Source organism: Bombina bombina, chromosome 2, assembly GCF_027579735.1.
Source record: "Bombina bombina isolate aBomBom1 chromosome 2, aBomBom1.pri, whole genome shotgun sequence".
NCBI classification, from domain to species: domain Eukaryota; kingdom Metazoa; phylum Chordata; class Amphibia; order Anura; family Bombinatoridae; genus Bombina; species Bombina bombina.
Genome location: NC_069500.1, coordinates 108,561,216 through 108,583,599, shown reverse-complemented (window position 1 = coordinate 108,583,599; position 22,384 = coordinate 108,561,216). Strand labels below are relative to the sequence as shown.

General features: G+C 40.4%; 1 protein-coding gene across 1 annotated transcript in view; it reads left to right on the top strand.

The window, feature by feature from the left end:
* Window positions 1-22,384, top strand: part of NUP155 (nucleoporin 155) — a 211,061-nt gene that overhangs the window by 166,426 nt on the left and 22,251 nt on the right. Inside the window, exons 33-34 of the mRNA XM_053701216.1 lie at window positions 8,825-8,961; window positions 10,776-10,882. Of these exons, the coding sequence (XP_053557191.1) occupies window positions 8,825-8,961; window positions 10,776-10,882 (244 nt within the window). The remainder of the gene's footprint in view (window positions 1-8,824; window positions 8,962-10,775; window positions 10,883-22,384) is intronic.

Genomic DNA, 22,384 nt, shown 5'->3' with positions numbered 1-22,384 from the left:
TCTAAGCTATGGTTGGGCACTTTTTTATAAAGTTCTAAATATATGTATTCAAACATTTATTTGCCTTGACTCAGGATGTTCAACATTCCTTATTTTCAGACAGTCAGTTTCATATTTGGGATAATGCATTTGAATCAATCATTTTTTCTTACCTTAAAAATTTGACTTTTTCCCTGTGGGCTGTTAGGCTCGCGGGGGCTGAAAATGCTTCATTTTATTGCGTCATTCTTTGCGCGGACTTTTTTGGCGCAAAAAATCTTTTCTGTTTCCGGCGTCATACGTGTCGCCGGAAGTTGCGTCATTTTTTTACGTCCTTTTGCGCCAAAAATGTCGGCGTTCCGGATGTGGCGTCATTTTTGGCGCCAAAAGCATTTAGGCGCCAAATAATGTGGGCGTCTTATTTGGCGCTAAAAAAAAAAATATGGGCGTCGCTTTTGTCTCCACATTATTTAAGTCTCATTTTTCACTGCTTCTGGTTGCTAGAAGCTTGTTCCTTGGCATTTTTTCCCATTCCTGAAACTGTCATTTAAGGAATTTGATCAATTTTGCTTTATATGTTTTTTTCTCTTACATATTGCAAGATGTCTCACGTTGCTTCTGAGTCAGAAGATACTTCAGGAAAATCGCTGTCTGGTGCTGGAACTACCAAAGCTAAGTGTATCTGCTGTAAACTTTTGGTAGCTGTTCCTCCAGCTGTAGTTTGTACTAATTGTCATGACAAACTTGTTAATGCAGATAATATTTCCTTTAGTAATGTACCATTACCTGTTGCAGTTCCATCAACATCTAATGTTCAGAGTGTTCCTGATAACATAAGAGATTTTGTTTCTGAATCCATTAAGAAGGCTATGTCTGTTATTCCTCCTTCTAGTAAACATAAAAAATCTTTTAAAACTTCTCTTTATACAGATGAATTTTTAAATGAACATCATCATTCTGATTCTAATGACTCTTCTGGTTCAGAGGACTCGGTCTCAGAGGTTGATGCTGATAAATCTTCATATTTATTTAAAATGGAATTTATTCGCTCTTTACTTAAAGAAGTACTAATTTCTTTAGAAATTGAGGATTCTAGTCCTCTTGATACTAAATCTAAATGTTTAGATAAGGTCTTTAAATCTCCTGTGGTTATTCCAGAAGTTTTTCCTGTTCCTGGTGCTATTTCTGAAGTAATTTCCAGAGAATGGAATAATTTGGGTAATTCATTTACTCCTTGTAAACGATTATTTCCTGTGCCGTCTGATAGATTAGAATTTTGGGACAAAATCCCTAAAGTTGATGGGGCTATTTCTACCCTTGCTAAACGTACTACTATTCCTACGTCAGATGGTACTTCGTTTAAGGATCCTTTAGATAGGAAAATTGAATCCTTTCTAAGAAAAGCTTATCTGTGTTCAGGTAATCTTCTTAGACCTGCTATATCATTGGCTGATGTTGCTGCAGCTTCAACTTTTTGGTTGGAAACTTTAGCGCAACAAGTAACAGATCATGATTCTCATAATATTATTATTCTTCTGCAACATGCTAATAATTTTATCTGTGATGCCATTTTTGATATTATCAGAGTTGATGTCAGGTTTATGTCTCTAGCTATTTTAGCTAGAAGAGCTTTATGGCTTAAAACTTGGAATGCTGATATGTCTTCTAAATCGACTCTACTTTCCATTTCTTTCCAGGGTAACAAATTATTTGGTTCTCAGTTGGATTCTATTATCTCAACTGTTACTGGTGGGAAAGGAACTTTTTTACCACAGGATAAAAAATCTAAGGGTAAAAACAGGGCTAATAATCGTTTTCGTTCCTTTCGTTTCAACAAAGAACAAAAGCCTGATCCTTCTTCCTCAGGAGCAGTTTCAGTTTGGAAACCATCTCCAGTCTGGAATAAATCCAAGCCTTCTAGAAAAGCAAAGCCAGCTTCTAAGTCCACATGAAGGTGCGGCCCTCATTCCAGTTCAACTGGTAGGGGGCAGGTTACGTTTTTTTCAAAGAAATTTGGATCAATTCTGTTCACAATCTTTGGATTCAGAACATTGTTTCAGAAGGGTACAGAATTGGTATCAAGATAAGACCTCCTGCAAAGATTTTTTCTTTCCCGTGTCCCAGTAAATCCAGTGAAAGCTCTAGCATTTCTGAAATGTGTTTCAGATCTAGAGTTGGCTGGAGTAATTATGCCAGTTCCAGTTCTGGAACAGGGGCTGGGGTTTTATTCGAATCTCTTCATTGTACCAAAGAAGGAGAATTCCTTCAGACCAGTTCTGGATCTAAAAATATTGAATCGTTATGTAAGGATACCAACATTCAAAATGGTAACTGTAAGGACTATCTTGCCTTTTGTTCAGCAAGGGCATTATATGTCCACGATAGATTTACAGGATGCATATCTACATATTCCGATTCATCCAGATCACTATCAGTTCCTGAGATTCTCTTTCCTGGACAAGCATTACCAGTTTGTGGCTCTGCCGTTTGGCCTAGCTACAGCTCCAAGAATTTTTACAAAGGTTCTCGGTGCCCTTCTGTCTGTAATCAGAGAACAGGGTATTGTGGTATTTCCTTATTTGGACGATATCTTGGTACTTGCTCAGTCTTTACATTTAGCAGAATCTCATACGAATCGACTTGTGTTGTTTCTTCAAGATCATGGTTGGAGGATCAATTCACTAAAAAGTTCATTGATTCCTCAGACAAGGGTCACCTTTCTGGGTTTCCAGATAGATTCAGTGTCCATGACTCTGTCTTTGACAGACAAGAGACGTCTAAAATTGATTTCAGCTTGTCGAAACCTTCAGTCACAATCATTCCCTTCGGTAGCCTTATGCATGGAAATTCTAGGTCTTATGACTGCTGCATCGGACGCGATCCCCTTTGCTCGTTTTCATATGCGACCTCTTCAGCTCTGTATGCTGAATCAATGGTGCAGGGATTACACAGATATCTCAATTAATATCTTTAAAACCGATTGTACGACACTCTCTGACGTGGTGGACAGATCACCATCGTTTAATTCAGGGGGCTTCTTTTGTTCTTCCGACCTGGACTGTAATATCAACAGATGCAAGTCTTACAGGTTGGGGAGCTGTGTGGGGATCTCTGACGGCACAAGGAGTTTGGGAATCTCAGGAGGTGAGATTACCGATCAATATTTTGGAACTCCGTGCAATTTTCAGAGCTCTTCAGTCTTGGCCTCTTCTGAAGAGAGAATCGTTCATTTGTTTTCAGACAGACAATGTCACAACTGTGGCATACATCAATCATCAAGGAGGGACTCACAGTCCTCTGGCAATGAAAGAAGTATCTCGAATTCTGGTTTGGGCGGAATCCAGCTCCTGTCTAATCTCTGCGGTTCATATCCCAGGTATAGACAATTGGGAAGCGGATTATCTCAGTCGCCAAACGTTGCATCCGGGCGAATGGTCTCTTCACCCAGAGGTATTTCTTCAGATTGTTCAAATGTGGGAACTTCCAGAAATAGATCTGATGGCGTCTCATCTAAACAAGAAACTTCCCAGGTATCTGTCCAGATCCCGGGATCCTCAGGCGGAGGCAGTGGATGCATTATCACTTCCTTGGAAGTATCATCCTGCCTATATCTTTCCGCCTCTAGTTCTTCTTCCAAGAGTAATCTCCAAGATTCTGAAGGAATGCTCGTTTGTTCTGCTGGTAGCTCCGGCATGGCCTCACAGGTTTTGGTATGCGGATCTTGTCCGGATGGCCACTTGCCAACCGTGGACTCTTCCGTTAAGACCAGACCTTCTGTCGCAAGGTCCTTTTTTCCATCAGGATCTCAAATCCTTAAATTTAAAGGTATGGAGATTGAACGCTTGATTCTTGGTCAAAGAGGTTTCTCTGACTCTGTGATTAATACTATGTTACAGGCTCGTAAATCTGTATCTAGAGAGATATATTATAGAGTCTGGAAGACTTATATTTCTTGGTGTCTTTTTCATAATTTTTCTTGGCATTCTTTTAGAATTCCGAGAATTTTGCAGTTTCTTCAGGATGGTTTAGATAAAGGTTTGTCCGCAAGTTCCTTGAAAGGACAAATCTCTGCTCTTTCTGTTCTTTTTCACAGAAAGATTGCTAATCTTCCTGATATTCATTGTTTTGTACAAGCTTTGGTTTGTATAAAACCTGTCATTAAGTCAATTTCTCCTCCTTGGAGTTTGAATTTGGTTCTGGGGGCTCTTCAAGCTCCTCCTTTTGAACCCATGCATTCATTGGACATTAAATTACTTTCTTGGAAAGTTTTGTTCCTTTTGGCGATCTCTTCTGCCAGAAGAGTCTCTGAATTATCTGCTCTTTCTTGTGAGTCTCCTTTTCTGATTTTTCATCAGGATAAGGCGGTGTTGCGAACTTCTTTTGCATTTTTACGTAAGGTTGTGAATTCCAACAACATTAGTAGAGAAATTGTGGTTCCTTCATTATGTCCTAATCCTAAGAATTCTAAGGAGAAATCGTTGCATTCTTTGGATGTTGTTAGAGCTTTGAAATATTATGTTGAAGCTACTAAGTCTTTTTGAAAGACTTCTAGTTTATTTGTTATCTTTTCCGGTTCTAGAAAAGGCCAGAAAGCTTCTGCCATTTCTTTGGCATCTTGGTTGAAATCTTTAATTCATCATGCCTATGTTGAGTCGGGTAAAACTCCGCCTCAAAGGATTACAGCTCATTCTACTAGGTCAGTTTCTACTTCCTGGGCATTTAGGAATGAAGCTTCGGTTGATCAGATTTGCAAAGCAGCAACTTGGTCCTCTTTGCATACTTTTACTAAATTCTACCATTTTGATGCGTTTTCTTCTTCTGAAGCAGTTTTTGGTAGAAAAGTACTTCAGGCAGCGGTTTCAGTTTGAATCTTCTGCTTATGTTTTCATTAAACTTTATTTTGGGTGTGGATTATTTTCAGCAGGAATTGGCTGTCTTTATTTTATCCCTCCCTCTTCTAGTGACTCTTGCGTGGAAAGATCCACATCTTGGGTAGTCATTATCCCATACGTCACTAGCTCATGGACTCTTGCTAATTACATGAAAGAAAACATAATTTATGTAAGAACTTACCTGATAAATTCATTTCTTTCATATTAGCAAGAGTCCATGAGGCCCACCCTTTTTGTGGTGATTATGATTTTTTTGTATAAAGCACAATTATTCCAATTCCTTATTTTATATGCTTTCGCACTTTTTTCTTATCACTCCACTTCTTGGCTATTCGTTAAACTGATTTGTGGGTGTGGTGAGGGGTGTATTTATAGGCATTTTGAGGTTTGGGAAACTTTGCCCCTCCTGGTAGGAATGTATATCCCATACGTCACTAGCTCATGGACTCTTGCTAATATGAAAGAAATGAATTTATCAGGTAAGTTCTTACATAAATTATGTTTTTTTGTATTCCGGACTGAAGTGTGCGCTTTACACAGTGTGACTTCAATTGCCGGTCACATTACCTTCCGGCTCTGCTCCTGGAGATTATCGGAGCGGTTTCAGCAATTCTATTAATTGCAGTCCAGATCTCCCTATGCTAGATTGAAGGGCAGGTAGGCACCTCAGTCACGGACTGGGGTGTGGAGGTGTCCTAATAACTTTATTTTGTACTTTGGCTTTGTTTTGCCCAGACAAATTTATTTTTTGTTGGGGGATAAGATTGCAAGTAGTGAGGCACAGTAACTATAGTCTCTAGCCCTGGGTGTAATTTAAAGCAACAGTACATGTACAGTACATGTAATTTAAAGCAGGAACAGTCCAGGTCTTCTTGGAAGCCCAATCAGTCTTGGAACAAGGGGAAGCAATCAAAGAAAAAAAGCAGCTGAGTCTAAATCAGCATGAAGGGTTTGCCCCTGGTCTGGGATCGGATCTAGTGGGGCAGACCTTCTCTGTTTTATCAAGCATAGATACGCGATTTTCCAGATCCTTTGGCTGTGGACATAGTATCTTAGGGTTACAAAATAGAATTCAAGACCTTTCCTCCCAGGGACAGGTTTCTCCTTTCAAGATTATCTGCAGACAAGAAAAAGAGGCAGTCTTGAATTGTGTTCGGGACCTTTCTTCCCTGTGAGTGATAGTCCCAGTTCCTGTCGGGGAACAGGGCCTGGGATTCTATTCAAATTTGTTCATGGTTCCCAAAAAAGAGGGAACATTTCGTCCTATTCTAGACCTAAAGTGTCAACAAGTTTCTCAGGGTTCCATCCTTTAAAATGGAAATCATTAGTTCCATTCTTCCTTTGGTCCAAGAGGGTCAGCTAATGACGACCATAGACCTGAAGGATGCTTATCTTCATGTTCCCATCCACAGGGAACATCACAAGTTGAGGATTCACCTTTCTAGACAAACTTTCAGTTTGTGGCCTTGCCAAAGCTCAGAGTTTTCTCAAAGGTTCTGGGGGCTCTCTTGGCAGTGATCAGGTCTCGGGGTATTGCAGTGGCGCCCTACCTGGACGACCTATTGGTTCAGGCGCTGTCTTTTCAACAAGCAAACTCTAATACAGAGATCTTGTTGTCTTTTCTACGTCCCCATGGCTGGAAAGTGAATCTGGAAAAGAGTTCCCTTGTTCCAGCTACAAGGGTGGTTTTCTTATGGACCATAATAGATTCCCTAGCTATGAAGATTTTTCTGACGGAGGTCAGAAAATCCAAAATTCTTTCCTCTCTGCAATCTACTGTTTCATCATCAGCGGCTCAATGTAAGGAGGTAATTGGTCCGATGGTCACTTCCATGGATATCATACCCTTTGCTCAATTCCATTTGAGAGCTCTGCAGTTATACATTCTCAGGCAATGGAATGGGGGACCATTCGGATCTATCTGAGGATAGACCTAGATCAGTCGACAAGAGACTCTCTCCCGTGGTGGCTTTCTCCGTAGCATCTGTCTCCAGGCATATGCTTCCAGAGACCTTCCTGGGTGATTGTAACCACGGACGCAAGCCTGCTGGGATGGGGAGCAGTCTGGGGCTCGTTGAAGGTGCAGAGACTATGGACTCAGGAGGATTCTGCTCTCCCCATAAACATTTTGGAGTTGAGAGTGATTTACAATGCTCTGATGGCTTGGCCTCAGTTGTCCTTATCCCTGTTTATCAGGTTCCAGTCGGACATTATCACCTCAGTGGCTTAAATCAACCACCAGGGAGGAACTCTGAGTTCCTTAGCCATGAAGAAGGAGGTGGCTTGGATTGTTCAGTGGGCAGAAGCTCACAATTGCTGTCTTTCTGCCATCCACATTCCTGGTGTGGACAACTGGGAAGCGGACTTCCTGAGCAGACAGGCTTTCCATCCCGGGGAGTGGGCACTCCATACGGAGGTGTTCTCCAGGTTGACCCTCAAATGGGGGATGATAGAGTTGTATCTGAGTTGTAAGCTTCCAAGGTGTGGTTCAAGGTCGAGAGAACCACAGGCCACCCTGATAGATGCTCTGGCGGTCCCTTGGGATTTGTCTGGCATACCTGTTTCCTCTGTTTGCTCTCTCCAAGTCATTGCTCGTATCAAACGAGAGGGCTTCGGTAATTCTGATAGCTCCTGCGTGGCCTCGCAGGATCTGGTATGCAGACCTAATGAAGATGTCATCTCTTCCACCTTGGAGGCTGCTTTTGAGGGACCTTCTAACTCGGGGTCCATTCCTTCATCTAAATCTCATTTCTCTGAAGCTGACTGCTTGGAGATTTAACGCTTAATTCTGTCTAAGCATGTTTTGTCTGAGTTGGTCACTGAGACCATGATTCAGGCTCGCAAGCCTGTTACTAGGAAGATTTACCATAAGGTATGGAGTAAATACCTTTATTGGTGCAAATCCAAGGCTACTCTTGGAGTAGGGTCAGGATTCCTAGAATTGTCTTTTCTCCAGGAAGGTCTGGAGAAGGGATTGTCTGCCAGTTCTCTGAAGGGTCAGATTTTTGCATTATCTATTTTGTTGCATAAACGTCTGGCGGATGTGCCAGATGTTCAATCCTTTTGTCAGGCCCTGGTCAGAATCGGGCCTTAGTTTAAGTCTGTTGCTCCTCCTTGGAGCCTTAACCTTGTCCTTAAAGTTTTGCAGCAGGCTCCATTTAAACCTTTGCATTCCATAGATATTAACTTGTCTTGGAAGGCGTTTTTTCTTATTGCTATTTCTTCTGCTCATTTCTGACTCATAATTAACGCCACAGGAGTGAGCACAATATTTTCTATATGGCTCTAGCGCTGTCTAGCTGGGAAAAACTCTCAAGGACTTAGAAATTAGCATATGAGCCTACATATGTTTTATCTTTCAACAAAGAATACAAAAAGAACAAAGCAAATTTGATAAAAATAAATTGGAAAGTTGATTAAAGTTGCATGCCCTATATGAAATCATGAGTTTTATTTTGACTAAACTGTCCCTTTAACCAATTAGTGCTGGTCCTTGTGAACCCATAGTGTTGGTTATGCAAAACTGGGTTATGGGTAATAAAGGGATTATCTAACGTTTTTTAACAATAAAAATTCTGGAGTAGACTGTCCGTTTTAAAGGATGATAGAAAGCTCTTTATCCATACTGCTTGGGGCCAGAACATTTTTGGATTTTAGAATATTTGCACCTACAAATGCTCGAAGATGCACACGTCCTAATACATCTTATTCATGCAACCTAAAGTTAGATTTGTATCATTTTTAATACTTTTGTATACGTAGTAGTACCTTTTTTAAAAGGTAGCACATTACTGTAATCAGAAATATAATAGTTTTTCAAAATAAACATAGACTATTGTTTGCAGTTAAAAATAAAAAGCCTGATCTTTGTTTGGAGCATGTATTTAATCACTAGCACCCCTACACCTCTGTGTTTAACCCCTGAGCATTTTCCACATGCTTCTCTCTTTCAGAATTCCTGGTGCAGTTTTTGGAACAGCAGGTGTGCATCTTGAACTGGGATACAGGATTTGTAACTTACATGATGCAGGAAATAGGAGTTACTATACCGAAGTTACTTGAAGTGTATGATCACTTGTTTAAAGCTCGAGTAAGTAGCTGGTTTTTATTAGATTTCTTTTTAACATTAGATTAATGCATATCATTTGGAAAACGTACAAATCTAATGTTTAACAGTAGTTGACAAATTTTGATGTGGGTAAATATTGTTCATTGAGTTCTTCCCCAGGGATTTGCTGCTTCATCATGTAACATATATAGATCTCACTGTATGACCTACCTTATGATCCCTCCAAAAAGTAATTTAGATTTCTAAAGCAATGTCTACAACGTCTTAACGTTACCGACTGTTATTTAATGTGTTGAAAAGTACAAAATCAGATTTGGGCCAAGGCCAGTCTAAAGGAAGATCATACTTAAAGGGACAGTCTACGCCAGAATTGTTATTTAAAAAGATAACAACTTTACTACCCATTCACCAGATTTGCACAGCCAAAATTGTTATATTAATATACTTTATAAACCTTTTAAACCTCTAAATGTCTGCCTGTTTCTAAGCCACTAAAGACAGCCTCTTATCGCATGCTTTTTTATTTGCTTTTCTCAACAGTGGAGTGCCAGTTCATGTGAGCCATATAGATAACATTGTGCTCACGCCCGTGGGTTGTGGCAGACACTGCACTAATTGGCTAAAATGCAAGTCAATAGATAATAAGTAAAAAGTCATGTGATCAGGGAGCTGTCAGAAAAGGCCTAGAGATACAAGGTAATCACAGAGGTAAAAAGTGTATTAATATAACCATGTTGGTTATGCAAAACTGTGGAATGGGTAATAAAGGCAATATCTGTCTTTTCAAATTTTGGAGTAGACTGTTCCTTTAAGTGCCACAGACTTATTTTATTATGTTTAAAGGGATAGGAAAGTCAAAATGAAACTTGCTTGATTCAGATAGAGCATGTCATTTTTAAGACACTTTAAATTCACTTCTATTTTCAAATGTTCTTTGTTCTCTTGGTATCCCTTGTAAAAAAAAATATATATATACGTGTATATATCCTACACTGTCAGGAGCTAGCTGCTGATTGGTGCCTGCACACATTTGTCCCTTGTGATTGGCCAACTAGATGTTCAGCTAGCTGCCAGTAGTGCAATGATGTTCGTTCAGCAAAGGATAACAAAATAATTAAGCATATTTGATAATAGTAATAAATTGGAAAGTTGTTTAAAATTGTATGTTCTATCTGAATCGTGAAAGAAAATTTTGGGATTCCTGTCCCTTTAAATGTCATGGGTTTCTAGAAGATACAAAAAAATGTTGACCTATTGTGGCATAAGAGGGTTCAGAAGTTTGAGTGAGTTAAGCAATCCTTCGAAAAGTGCTAAAGAGATCTCAACAATGTAGATCAATGTTTTCACGGTTTATTCAAAGAGCCATTTCATATGGTTTGCACACAAAAAAAGTTAGTTCTTTGCTATCCAATTTGGTATTACAGAAACCTAAATTGTTTTTATCAATTGCTGTGTAGCCAAAACGCTTATTCTAATACAAGAATCACTTAGTTGTACTAGGATTTCTGTTAAATATGTCAATTGTTGGGGGCAGTTTTTAAATGCTATATAGGTCTAAGGTCATTAGCTATGCTAAAAAGGGAAGCTTTGTCAAAAATACTGTAACAAAGATTAAGTACTGAACTTTGATGTATAGTAGAATATACAAACATACCAGTGCCTTAGCTGGAAATCTCGTTTGGACTTTCAGCAAAACACTGTCATGTGCTGCACATATGTAAGATCGTGATAAAATAATTCATAACACATTCATTCACTGGCGATACCAAAAAACAAAGGATCTTACTACAAAAATAAGACAAAACAAACTTTAAACATGCAGCTTTCTTTCTAAGGATCCTTACTGGACTAGAATGAAGAAGTCTCTGCACCTGTTTGATTGCATTGAAGTATTACTCTCTGGATATGTACAAGACACAAATAAAGTCCCTAACTATGAAAGGTAAGAAATACTCTGATTTTAAATTCTTCACAGAAATTCTGTTTTTTTAGTTTGATGGTCCTATGATTTTATTGAATATACAAAGAATCTTACTATTTGTGTAATATGTTTATTATTTTCAAAATCTAAATTTCTTTTTAAAGACACGATGAGTCCACGGATCATCATCCTTACTTGTGGGATTACACCTCCTGGTCAGCAGGAGGAGGCAAAGAGCACCACAGCAGAGCTGTTATATATAGCTCCTCCCACTCCAGTCATTCTCTTTGCCTACGTTAGTGATAGGAAGAGGTAAAGTGAGGTGTTAGTATTAAATTCTTCAATCAAGAGTTTATTTTAAATTAGTGCCAGAGAGTGCTACTTTGTCCTGGGGTGTAGCCTGGTTCCTTTTCAGTCTCCACAGTAGAGCTGTGGTGGCTTTAAAGCAATGGGAACTTGTGGGACATAATTCTCACTACGCCTCCCATATTTGTGCTGCCCTATATCCTTCAGTTCAGTGACGTCAGAGGTTGGTGAGGCAGTGGCTAGGATACGCCTTCATTCTTTAGATATCCTTTGTTGAAGAAATAGCAATGCACATGGGTGAGCCAATCACATGAGGTATCTATGTGCAGCCACCAATCAGCAGCTACTGAGCATATTTAGATATGATTTTCAACAAAGGACATCAAAAGAATGAAGAAAATTAGATATTAGATGTAAATTGGAAAGTTATTTAAATTTGCATATGGGTTTCATATGGGTTTCATGTCCCTTTTAAATGGTGTTTTGGAAAACTGGTCAACTTAGTAAACATCTGATTTTAGTCTAAAAGGATTGTAACAAACTCTTGCCAGATAACACAATGCTTGCTCTGATTATGAGATCTAGAAATCCATGCCCATTAAAATATGTTTAAAACATACTTTTTACTTTAATGCTGCAAATTATGCTTATAGATTCTTTCATTACATAAGGGATGAGAGTCAGAGGGGGAGGAAGAGAGACAGAGAGAGAAAGAGACCATGGGGGAGAACAACACATAAGGAGAGAGATGGATAGAGAGAGAGACACACACACACACAAGGGGGGGACCACTGCATTTTAAAGTAATAAAACAGCAGAGCTACAGAGACTAAGTGAGACTATAACTAAATGAGACTATAATTTAGTGTAAAGTACAGAGGCAATCTGCTAAGTTAGTGGGTGTAAAGTTTGAGTAAACAAAATACAAAAACGACCCTGCTGTAAAAGAGTAAAAAACACTAAACCACATTCATTAAATTATCATTTTCACTAACAGAATCCCTTACAGTAAAATCTTACTTCAATAAGATGTGGCTGAACAGAAACATTGCTCTCTGTGCCTCTCTCTTCCTGCTCTGTATAAGGATTCAGGAAGTGACAGTGGCACATTCCACTGCCCTTAGAGGGGAAGAACAGAACTCTCTTTTTCACTTTAGCAAAGCTAGCAGGTTCACAGGACAGCAACAAAATATATGAATGTTGTTTTTTTCCGTTTTTGTTTTGTTTTATATGATTTAACATCCAGCCCCAACCCTATGTTCCACTTACTAATGCCTCTCGCTGGATTGGTTCAGCCCAAATAGGACTGCCTCAAATAAAGCACTTATGGGCCATGCAATGATCTTAACCACTGTTAACCAGTAGATGGCGCAGCATGTTGTGTAATGGTGGGCAGACCTGCTTGTGCCTCTCCATTGCACAACATCTAGCTGTGAAAAAAAAATGCTGGGGAAAAAAAATTACAATTTTTTTTTTAAAGCCAATAAAAAAAATATATTTTTGCCCATATGAAAGGTGAAGCACTGCCTCACCTGCCTCTAGTGACTGCACATCACTGCTTCAGTTTGAGGTACTCACTAACTCAGCATTTGTTTCTTTCTCAGGCTAATGTGAGGGAGAGGACCTCTCAAGCTTGGGAACTGCCTTCCTACCAGGCAGTAGTGGAGGTAAGTGCTACCTTTCTGGGACATAAGGAGACTCAGTTTTTTTATAAAAAAAAAAAAAGCACTATGGAACATAAAAGGGTTAATTGCAAAGCCTTTTTATGTTGGGGACTCTCTTCAACTTTTATGTGAAAAGTTTTCTGGGCAGTGTTATATAGCAGGCACTGGGACTGGAGATCTGTTGTATTATTTTTGGTAAGGCTCCGGTGGTTTCACTTGTTGTTTTTTCCTGGAGGGGAGACATTGGGCTTTAGGTACGCCCACGATGGGCGGGGCTTCCCCTATTTGCCCGCCACTAAGTAGGGCGCTGTTTCCCTAACAGGATTAGTGCGACATAAGCTGGGCTACTTGATTGTCTGTTCTAGAGCGGCATGTAATGTAATTTCATGCGCTTCTAGTACAGATACGTTAAGTCCGGTTTGGGTTGGTGAGCTGTATTGCGCAGTGTGACTGAACGGACCTGCATAGGGAACAAGGGGATCCGGTGTCATTTTGAACGGTAGGAGCACCTCAGCAGATTGCTGTGGTGCAGAGGTTTATTTTGTAAAGTCAGTTTTTTAGCCACTGTGCTTAAGAGGAATCTGACAGTTTGCAGAAAAATAAAGAAACCGTTTGTATTTAAAGGTACAGTAACGGTTTTTGTGTAGTTATTTTTTTCTAATTTTTGTTTTTCCTGTTAATTATTTGTTAAATTGTATTGAATAATGGATCAAGAGGGTGTGCAATATGTTACATGTGCCTTGTGTCTGGTTGCAAATGTGGAACCACCAATCCCTTTCTGTCCTACATGTATTGAAAGGACTACGTTTTAGGGATAACATTTTTTACTGAGACAATTTCTTCTCGAGCAGATGTCCAAGAATCTTCGGATGAGGGTCAATTTATGCTGCAACTTTCTCCCCACGCGTCTCAAAAATTAACGCCCCCACCAGCAGTGCCCTGCGCTTCTGCTCTAGGACCTGTTGGAGTTACTTTAAAAGACATAGCGGCGGTTATGTCTTCCACAATTTCTGATGCGTTGTCTGCCTTTCCTATGTTTCAGGGCAAGCGCAAGAGGAAAGACGAGCATATTATCAGCGAGGTTTCTGATGCTATGGTAGCAGTCTCAGAGGTACCCTCACAGGGAACTGAAATGGAGGGTATAGAGGTTTTATCAGATGGCGAGATTTCAGATTCAGAACCTTTGACTGATTCGGAGGTTGTCTCTTTCCGATTTAAACTAGAACACCTCCGTCTGTTACTCTGGGAGGTGTTGGTCACTTTAGACGACTGTGATTCCACAGTAGTAGTCGCTCCTGTGTAAATTGGACAAATATTTTGAAGTTCCTACTTTCTCCGATGTTTTTCCAGTTCCTAAGCGATCTTCGGAGATTGTTTCTAAGAAATGGGAGAGACCAGGTATTCCCTTCTGTCTGTCTCCTATTTTCAGAAAGATGTTTCCTATAGCTGACACTATCAAGGAAGCTTGGCAAACGGTTCCTAAGGTAGAAGGGGCTATCTCCACCTTAGCCAAGCGAATTACTATTCCTATTGAGGATAGTTGTGCCTTTAAAGACCCCATGGACAAGAAGTTGGAGGGTCTACTTAAAAGGATTTATGTTCACCAGGGTCTGCTTTTGCAGCCGGCTGCATGCATTGCTACTGTCACTAGTACGGCAGCTTATTGGTTTGATGCTCTGTTGAAGTCTCTTAAGTCTGAGACGTCATTGGAAGATATCCACAATGGGATTAAAGCTCTGAAGTTAGCTAATGCTTTTATTACGGATGCTTCTCTGCAAATTACTAAATTAGCAGCTAAGAGTTCAGGGTTCTCTTTCCTAGCCCGCAGAGCTTTATGGTTAAAGCCTTGGTCTGCGGACGTTTCATCTAAGTCTAAGCTTCTAGCTATTCCTTACAAGGGTAAGACCTTGTTTGGACCTGGTTTGAAGGAAATTATCTCTGACATCACGGGAGGTAAGGGTCATCTCCTTCCTCAGGATAATAGAAATAAACAAAAAGGACGTCAAAATAATTTTCGTTCCTTTCGCAATTTCAAGGGAAATTTTCTCTTCCTCCCCTAAGCAGGAAGGAAACTATTCACAATCTAAGCCCACTTGGAGACCCATCCAGCCTTGGAACAAGGGTAAACAGTCCAAGAAGCCTGCTGTTGACTCCAAGACAGCATGAAGGGCATGCCCCCGATCTGGGACCGTATCTGGTGGGGGGCAGACTTTTTCTTTCTTGGTTCAGGCTTGGGTGCGAGACGTTCAGGATCCTTGGGCTATAGAAATAGCTTCCCAGGGATACAAACTGGAGTTCAAAAATGTTCCTCCTCGAGGAAGATTTCTTCTTTCAAGATTATCTGCAAACCGGATAAAAAGAGAGGCGTTCTTACATTGTTTAAGAGACCTTTCTTCCCTGGGAGTGATTACTCCCATTCCTGTACAGGAACACGGGCAGGGTTTTTATTCAAATCTGTTTGTAGTTCCCAAGAAGGAGGGAATTTTCAGACCCATTCTAGACCTCAAGAGTCTGAATAAATTTCTCAGAGTTCCATCTTTCAAGATGGGAAACCATTCGTACCATTCTTCCATTGATTCAGGAGGGTCAATTTATGACAGTGGACTTAAAGGATGCATATCTGCATGTCCCTATCCTCAGATCATCACAAGTTCCTAAGGTTTGCCTTTCTGGACAGACATTTTCAGTTTGTGGCTCTTCCTTTCGGACTGGCCACGGCACCCAGAATTTTCACAAAGGTTCTGGGGTCTCTACTGGCGGTTTTAAGACCGCGGGGCATTGCGGTGGCGCCTTATCTGGACGATATTCTAATCCAGGCGCCATCTTGTCAACAAGCAAGGTCCCATACCGACATTGTACTATCCTTCCTGAGAACTCACAGGTGGAAGGTGAATCTGGAAAAAAGTTCCTTAATCCCGAAAGCAAGGGTGACTTTTTTTTGGGAACTGTAATCGACTCTATATCTATGAGGATTTTTCTGACAGAGGTCAGGAAATCAAAGATTCTAGAGGCCTGTCGTACCCTTCAGTCCAATTCTCGGCCGTCTGTGGCCCAGTGCATGGAAGTAATCGGACTGATGGTGGCGGCAATGGACATCATTCCGTTTGCTCGGTTTCACCTCAGACCTCTGCAGTTAAACATGCTCAGGCTGTGGAATGGAGATTATGCAGACTTGTCTCCTCGAATAACCCTGGAGCAGGAGAAAAGGGATTCACTTCAATGGTGGTTGTCTATGGATCATCTATCCCAGGGAACATGCTTTCGCAGACCATCCTGGGTGATTGTGACAACAGATGCCAGCCTTCTAGGGTGGGGAGCTGTCTGGGGTCCTTTAAAGGCTCAGGGAGTGTGGACTCTGGCGGAGTCTGTTCTTCCTATAAACATCCTGGAACTGAGAGTGATCTTCAGTGCTCTTCTGGCCTGGCCTCAGTTGGCTTGGGCCCAGTTCATCAGATTCCAGACGGACAACATAACGACAGTGGCTTACATCAATCATCAGGGAGGAACGAGGAGTTCCTTAGCAATGACGGAGGTAGCCAAGATAATCCGGTGGGCGGAAGCCCATTCTTGCCATCTGTCAGCGATCCACATCCCAGAGGTGGACAACTGGGAGGCAGACTTTCTGAGCAGGCAGACCTTTCATCTGGGGGAGTGGGAACTCCATCCGGAAGTATTCTCCAGCCTGATTCTCAAATGGGGTCGGCCGGAGTTAGATCTCATGGCATCTCGTCAGAATGCCAAGCTTCCGAGATACGGGTCAAGATCCAGGGATCCCCAGGCGGAACTGATAGATGCTCTGGCAGTTCCTTGGTCCTTCAGCCTAGCATATCTTTTTTCCCCCCCGTTTGCTCTTCTTCCTCGGGTCATTGCTCGAATCAAACAGAAGGCATCAGTGATCCTCATTGCTCCTGCGTGGCCTCGCAGGATTTGGTATGCCGATCTGGTGGACATGTCATACTTGCCACCTTGGAAACTACCATTGAGGAAGAATCTTCTCATTCAAGGACCCTTCCTTCATCCAAATCTAATTTCTCTAAAGCTGATTGCTTGGAGATTGAACGCTTAATTCTGTCCAAGCGGGGGTTTTCTGACTTGGTCATAGAGACCTTGATTCAGGCACGTAAGCCTGTAACTAGAAAGATTTTTTTATAAGATATGGCGTAAATATCTTTATTGGTGTGAATCCAAGGGCTACTCATGGAGTAGATTTAGGATTCCCAGAATTTTGTCTTTTCTCCTAGAAGGATTGGAGAAGGGTTTATCGGCAAGTTCCCTAAAGGGTCAGATCTCTGCCTTATCTATTTTGTTACACAAACGTCTGGCTGATGTCCCAGATGTTCAAACTTTTTGTCAGGCCTTGGTTAGGATCAGGCTTGTGTTCAAACCAGTTTCTCCTCCATGGAGTTTGAATTTAGTTCTTAAGGTTCTTCAAGGGGCTCCGTTTGAGCCTATGCATTCCTTAGATATTAAGTTGTCATCTTGGAAGGTTTTATTTCTTGTTGCTATTTCTTCAGCTCGAAGAGTGTCTGAGCTTTCGGTGTTGCAATACAATTCGCCTTACCTTATTTTCCATTCGGATAAGGTAGTTTTGCGTACTAAACTAGGGTTCCTTCCTAAGGTTGTTTCAGACAGGAACATTAATCAAGAGATTGTTGTTCCTCCTTTGTGTCCTAATCCTTCTCAGAAGGAAAGGCTTCTGCATAATTTGGACGTAGTCCGTGCTTTGAAGTTTTACTTACAAGCAACTAAGGACTTTCGTCAGTCTTCTTCTCTGTTTGTAATTTTCTCTGGAAAACGTAAGGGTCAGAAAGCTACGGCTACCTCTCTTTTTGGTTGAGGAGTATCATCCGCTTTGCATATGAGACTGCTGGACAGCAGACTCCTGAAAGAATTACGGCTCATTCCACTAGGGCGGTTGCTTCCTCATGGGCATTCAAAAATGAAGCTTCTATGAACAGATTTGCAAGGCAGCAAGTTGGTCTTCTCTTCACACTTTTTCTAAATTTTACAAATTTGATACTTTTGCCTCGGTTGAGGCTGTTTTTGGGAGAAAGGTTCATCAAGCAGTGGTGCCTTCTGTTTAGGTTCCCTGTCTTGTCCCTCCCTTATCATCCATGTACTCTAGCTTTGGTATTGTATCCCACAAGTAAGGATGATGATCCGTGGACTCATCGTGTCTTTAAAAAGCAAAGCAAATTTATGCTTACCTGATAAATTTGTTTCTTTTTAGACACGATGAGTCCACGGCCCGCCCTGTTTTTTTAAAACAGGTTGTTAATTTTTGTAAGCTTCAAACACCTCTGCACCTTAGCTTCTCTTTTCTCTTCCTAACTTCAGTCAAATGACTGGAGTGGGAGGGAAGGGAAGAGCTATATAACAGCTCTGCTGTGGTGCTCTTTGCCTCCTCCTGCTGACCAGGAGGTGTAATCCCACAATTAAGGATGATGATGATCCGTGATCGTGTCTAAAAAGAAACAAATTTATCAGGTAAGCATAAATTTTCTTTTTGGTACGGTACTTGTTTTTTTTAAAGCTCTTTAAGGGACACGCGTGTTATCTATATGACACACATGAACTAACACCCTCTAGTGGTGAAAAACTGTCAAAATGCCCTGAGAGAAGAAACAACCTTCAAGAGCTTAGAAATTAGCATATGAACCCCCTAGGTTTAGCTTTCAAATAAGAATACCAAGAGAACAAAGCAAAATTGGTGATAAAAGTAAATTGGAAAATTGTTTAAAATGACATTCTCTATCTGAATCATTAAAGTTTATTTTGGACTAGACTCTCCCTTTAATGTTTATAAATGCTATGTTATTTTCATGTAGACAGTCTTAATTATGTTCCTAGAAGCAGTAGGTCTTGTCAAGCACCACAGTGTTCTCATATAAAAGCTGTAATACTAATAAGTTGACGCAATATAAGTATGCTACTATGCACACAATCTATTTCTACTAATGTTATGTCTATATCATGTGAGTAGAGTTTTAATTTTGCTTCCAAAAGTGGTATAGTTGTAGGTAACAGTGGTTTTTCACAAGGGCCGTAGTACACTTAAAGTCCTAGCTACATATAGAAATAAATGTCGTTGCTAAGATAGGGAGAGTCCACGGCTTCATTCCTTACTGTTGGGAAATACAACACCTGGCCACCAGGAAGAGGCAAAGACTTAAATATCCCTCCCACTTCATTACCCCAGTCATTCTTTGCCTTTTGTCACGTTAGGTTGAGACATGTCAGAAGATTCGGGGAGTCCTGAAAAAGGGTATCTGCCCTTCGAGATAGGACTGGAGTTTTAAGTAGTCATGTCAACCTCTCAGTGAGTATTGATGAAAGTTAGAGTCTGGAGATGCAGGGAAAGTTTTTCTGCAAAACCATCCAGACTACTGCTAACAGCTCCTAAGCAAGTGTTGACGAGTTTCACTGCCTGCTTTCTCTCACTCAAGTCCATGTCAGGAGCGCTGCTATAAGACACTCACACTTAAAGGGACAGTCGAGTAAAAAAAAAATGCATGATTTAAATAGGGCATGTAATTTTAAACAACTTTCCAATTTACTTTTATTACCAATTTTGCTTTGTTCTCTTGATATTCTTAGTTGAAAGCTAAATCTAGGAGGTTCATAAGCTAATTTCTTAGACCTTGAAGGCCACCTCTAATCTGAAAGCATTTTGACAGTTTTTTACCACTAGAGGGCGTTCATGTATTTCATATAGATAACATTGACCTCAGGCACGTGAAGCTCCTAGGAGCAAGCACTGATTGGCTAAAAATGCAAGTCTGTCAAAAGAACTGAAATAAGGGGGCAGTTTGCAGAGCCATAGATACAAGGTAAACACAGAGGTAAAAAGTATAGTATTAGAACTGTGTTGGTTATGCAAAATTGGAGAATGGGTAATAAAGGGATTATCTACCTTTTTAAACTACAAAAATTCTTATGTTTACTGTCCCTTTAAGAGGCTGTGTTCTGTTCCACAGCATGGATCCTGGAGGTAAGATCGTTTCAATTTTTACACATAAAACGCTATAACAGGGTCACAGTGCCGCTCATTTATACCTTGATAGGATACAGGGTTAATATCCTCTTTATACCTTGATAGGATCCTGAGTTAACTGTTTATTGAATAGTTGGGGTTAATTAATCAGTGTATTAATTATTTACATGCTGCTTTGTGTGATTTTCTTTTTTTTTTCCTGGGCTGAAACAGATTTCACTTAAGTTTCACTTTCGTTTTTTGAAAGTGTTGCACAGCTCCTATTACTTGCTGTACTTGTAATAACAGGTGAAGTACTGTCTTGCACTGTGACCGGGTGTGGTCTATGCTCATTTCCTCCGTTTTGGCTGAGACTTGAACCTGAGGAGAGCGTTTCCTCTGTTAACTGTCTGGGTCTAGGAGGTGGTGAGTGCCCCAGCCATTAGGAGTATAAAGGTGCAGTTTTCTATAATAAAAAAAGTTTTTATTTGTGTCTTTGTGGGTATAACCTTAAAGGGACACTGAACCCAAAATTTTTCTTTTGTGATTCAGATAGAGCATGAGATTTTAAGCAACTTTCTAATTTACTCCTATTATAAAATTTTCTTCATTATCTTGGTATCTTTATTTGAAATGCAAGAATGTAAGTTTAGATGCCGGCCCATTTTTGGTTAACAACCTGGGTTGTTCTTGCTGATTGGTGGATAAATTCATCCACCAATAACAAAGTGCTCTCCAGAGTCCTGAACTAATAAAAAAAGCTTATATGCCTTATTTCTCTTGTAAGGTGTATCCAGTCCACGGATCATCCATTACTTGTGGGATATTCTCCTTCCCAACAGGAAGCTGCAAGAGGATCACCCACAGCAGAGCTGTCTATATAGCTCCTCCTCTAACTGCCACTCCCAGTCATTCTCTTGCTGCTCTCGACAAGAAAGGAAGTAGCTAGAGAGATGTGGTGTTTTTATTTAGTTTATCTTCAATCAAAAGTTTATTTTCAAATGGTACCGGAGTTGTACTATTTTAGCCTCAGGCAGAAAGTAGAAGAAGAGTCTGCCTGTGGTCTTTGATGATCTTAGCAGGTTGTAACTAAGATCCATTGCTGTTCTCACACATAACTGAAGAGAGAGGTAACTTCAGCTGGGGGAATGGCGTGCAGGGTCTCCTGCTATGAGGTATGTGCAGTTTAAATTTTTCTAGAGAAAGAATATGCTAGAAAATGCTGTTAATACCGGATTTATTTAAGGTAAGCCTGATTACAGTGATTTAATAACGACTTGTATCATGCTAGCTGTAAAAGGTAATATTCTTATTACTTTCTCACATTACTGAAAAATAAAACGTTTGCTGGAAGTGTTTAAACGTTTTTTTATACATATTGGTGATAAAACTTTATTGGGGCCCAGTTTTTTCCACATGGCTGGCTAGATTTTGCCTAGGGATAGTTTTGTTAGGCCCTCTCACTGTCAATACAGGGTAGGAGGGGCCTATTTTCGCGCCTAAATGCGCATTAGATTTTGCAGCTTGAGACATCCAGTTTCCCTGAAGGAGTCCCCTGAACACTTAGGACCTCTCTAAAGGGTTTTTGTGCCTTTCAAAGTCGTTATATGGGCAGGTAGGGCCACAGCAGAGCTGTGGCAGTTTGTTGTGACTGTTGAAAAATGTTTATTGTTTTTTTGATCCGGTTTTGAAACTAAGGGGTTAATCATCCATTTGCAAGTGGGTGCAATGCTCTGTTAATCTATTATACACACTGTAAAAATTTCGTAAGATTTACTGCTTTTTATCACTGTTTTTCAATTTCTGACAAAATTTGTTTCTCTTAAAGGCACAGTACTGTTTTTATTTTTTGCTTGTTTACATTTATCAAAGTGTTTTCCAAGCTTGCTGGTCTCATTGCTAGTCTGTTTAAACATGTCTGACATAGAGGAAACTCCTTGTTCATTATGTTTAGAAGCCATTGTGGAATCCCCTCTTAGAATGTGTACCAAATGTACTGATTTTACTTTAAGTTATAAAGATCATATTCTGTCTTTAAAAGATTTATCACCAGAGGAAACTGACAAGGGGGAAGTTATGCCGACTAACTCGCCCCACGTGTCAGAACCTTTGACTCCCGCTCAAGAGGCGCCAAGTACATCTAGCGCGCTCATGGCGTTTACTTTACAAGACATGGTGGCAGTTATGGATCATACCCTTACAGCGGTATTGTCCAAACTACCAGGGTTACAAGGAAAGCGAGACAGCTCTGGGACTAGAAAAAATACAGAGCACTCTGACGCTTTAGTAGCTATGTCTGATATCCCCTCACAATATGCAGAAGCTGAGGCAGGAGAGCTTTTTTCTGTGGGTGATTTTTCTGACTCAGGGAAGATGCTTCAACCTGATTCTGAGATGTCAACATTTAAATTTAAGCTTGAACACCACCGTGTGTTGCTCAGGGAGGTTTTAGCTACTCTGGATGACACTGACACCATTATAGTGCCAGAGAAATTGTGTAGATTGGATAAATACTATGCAGTGCCTGTTTACACTGATGTTTTTCCAATACCTAAAAGGTTTTCAGAAATTATTACTAAG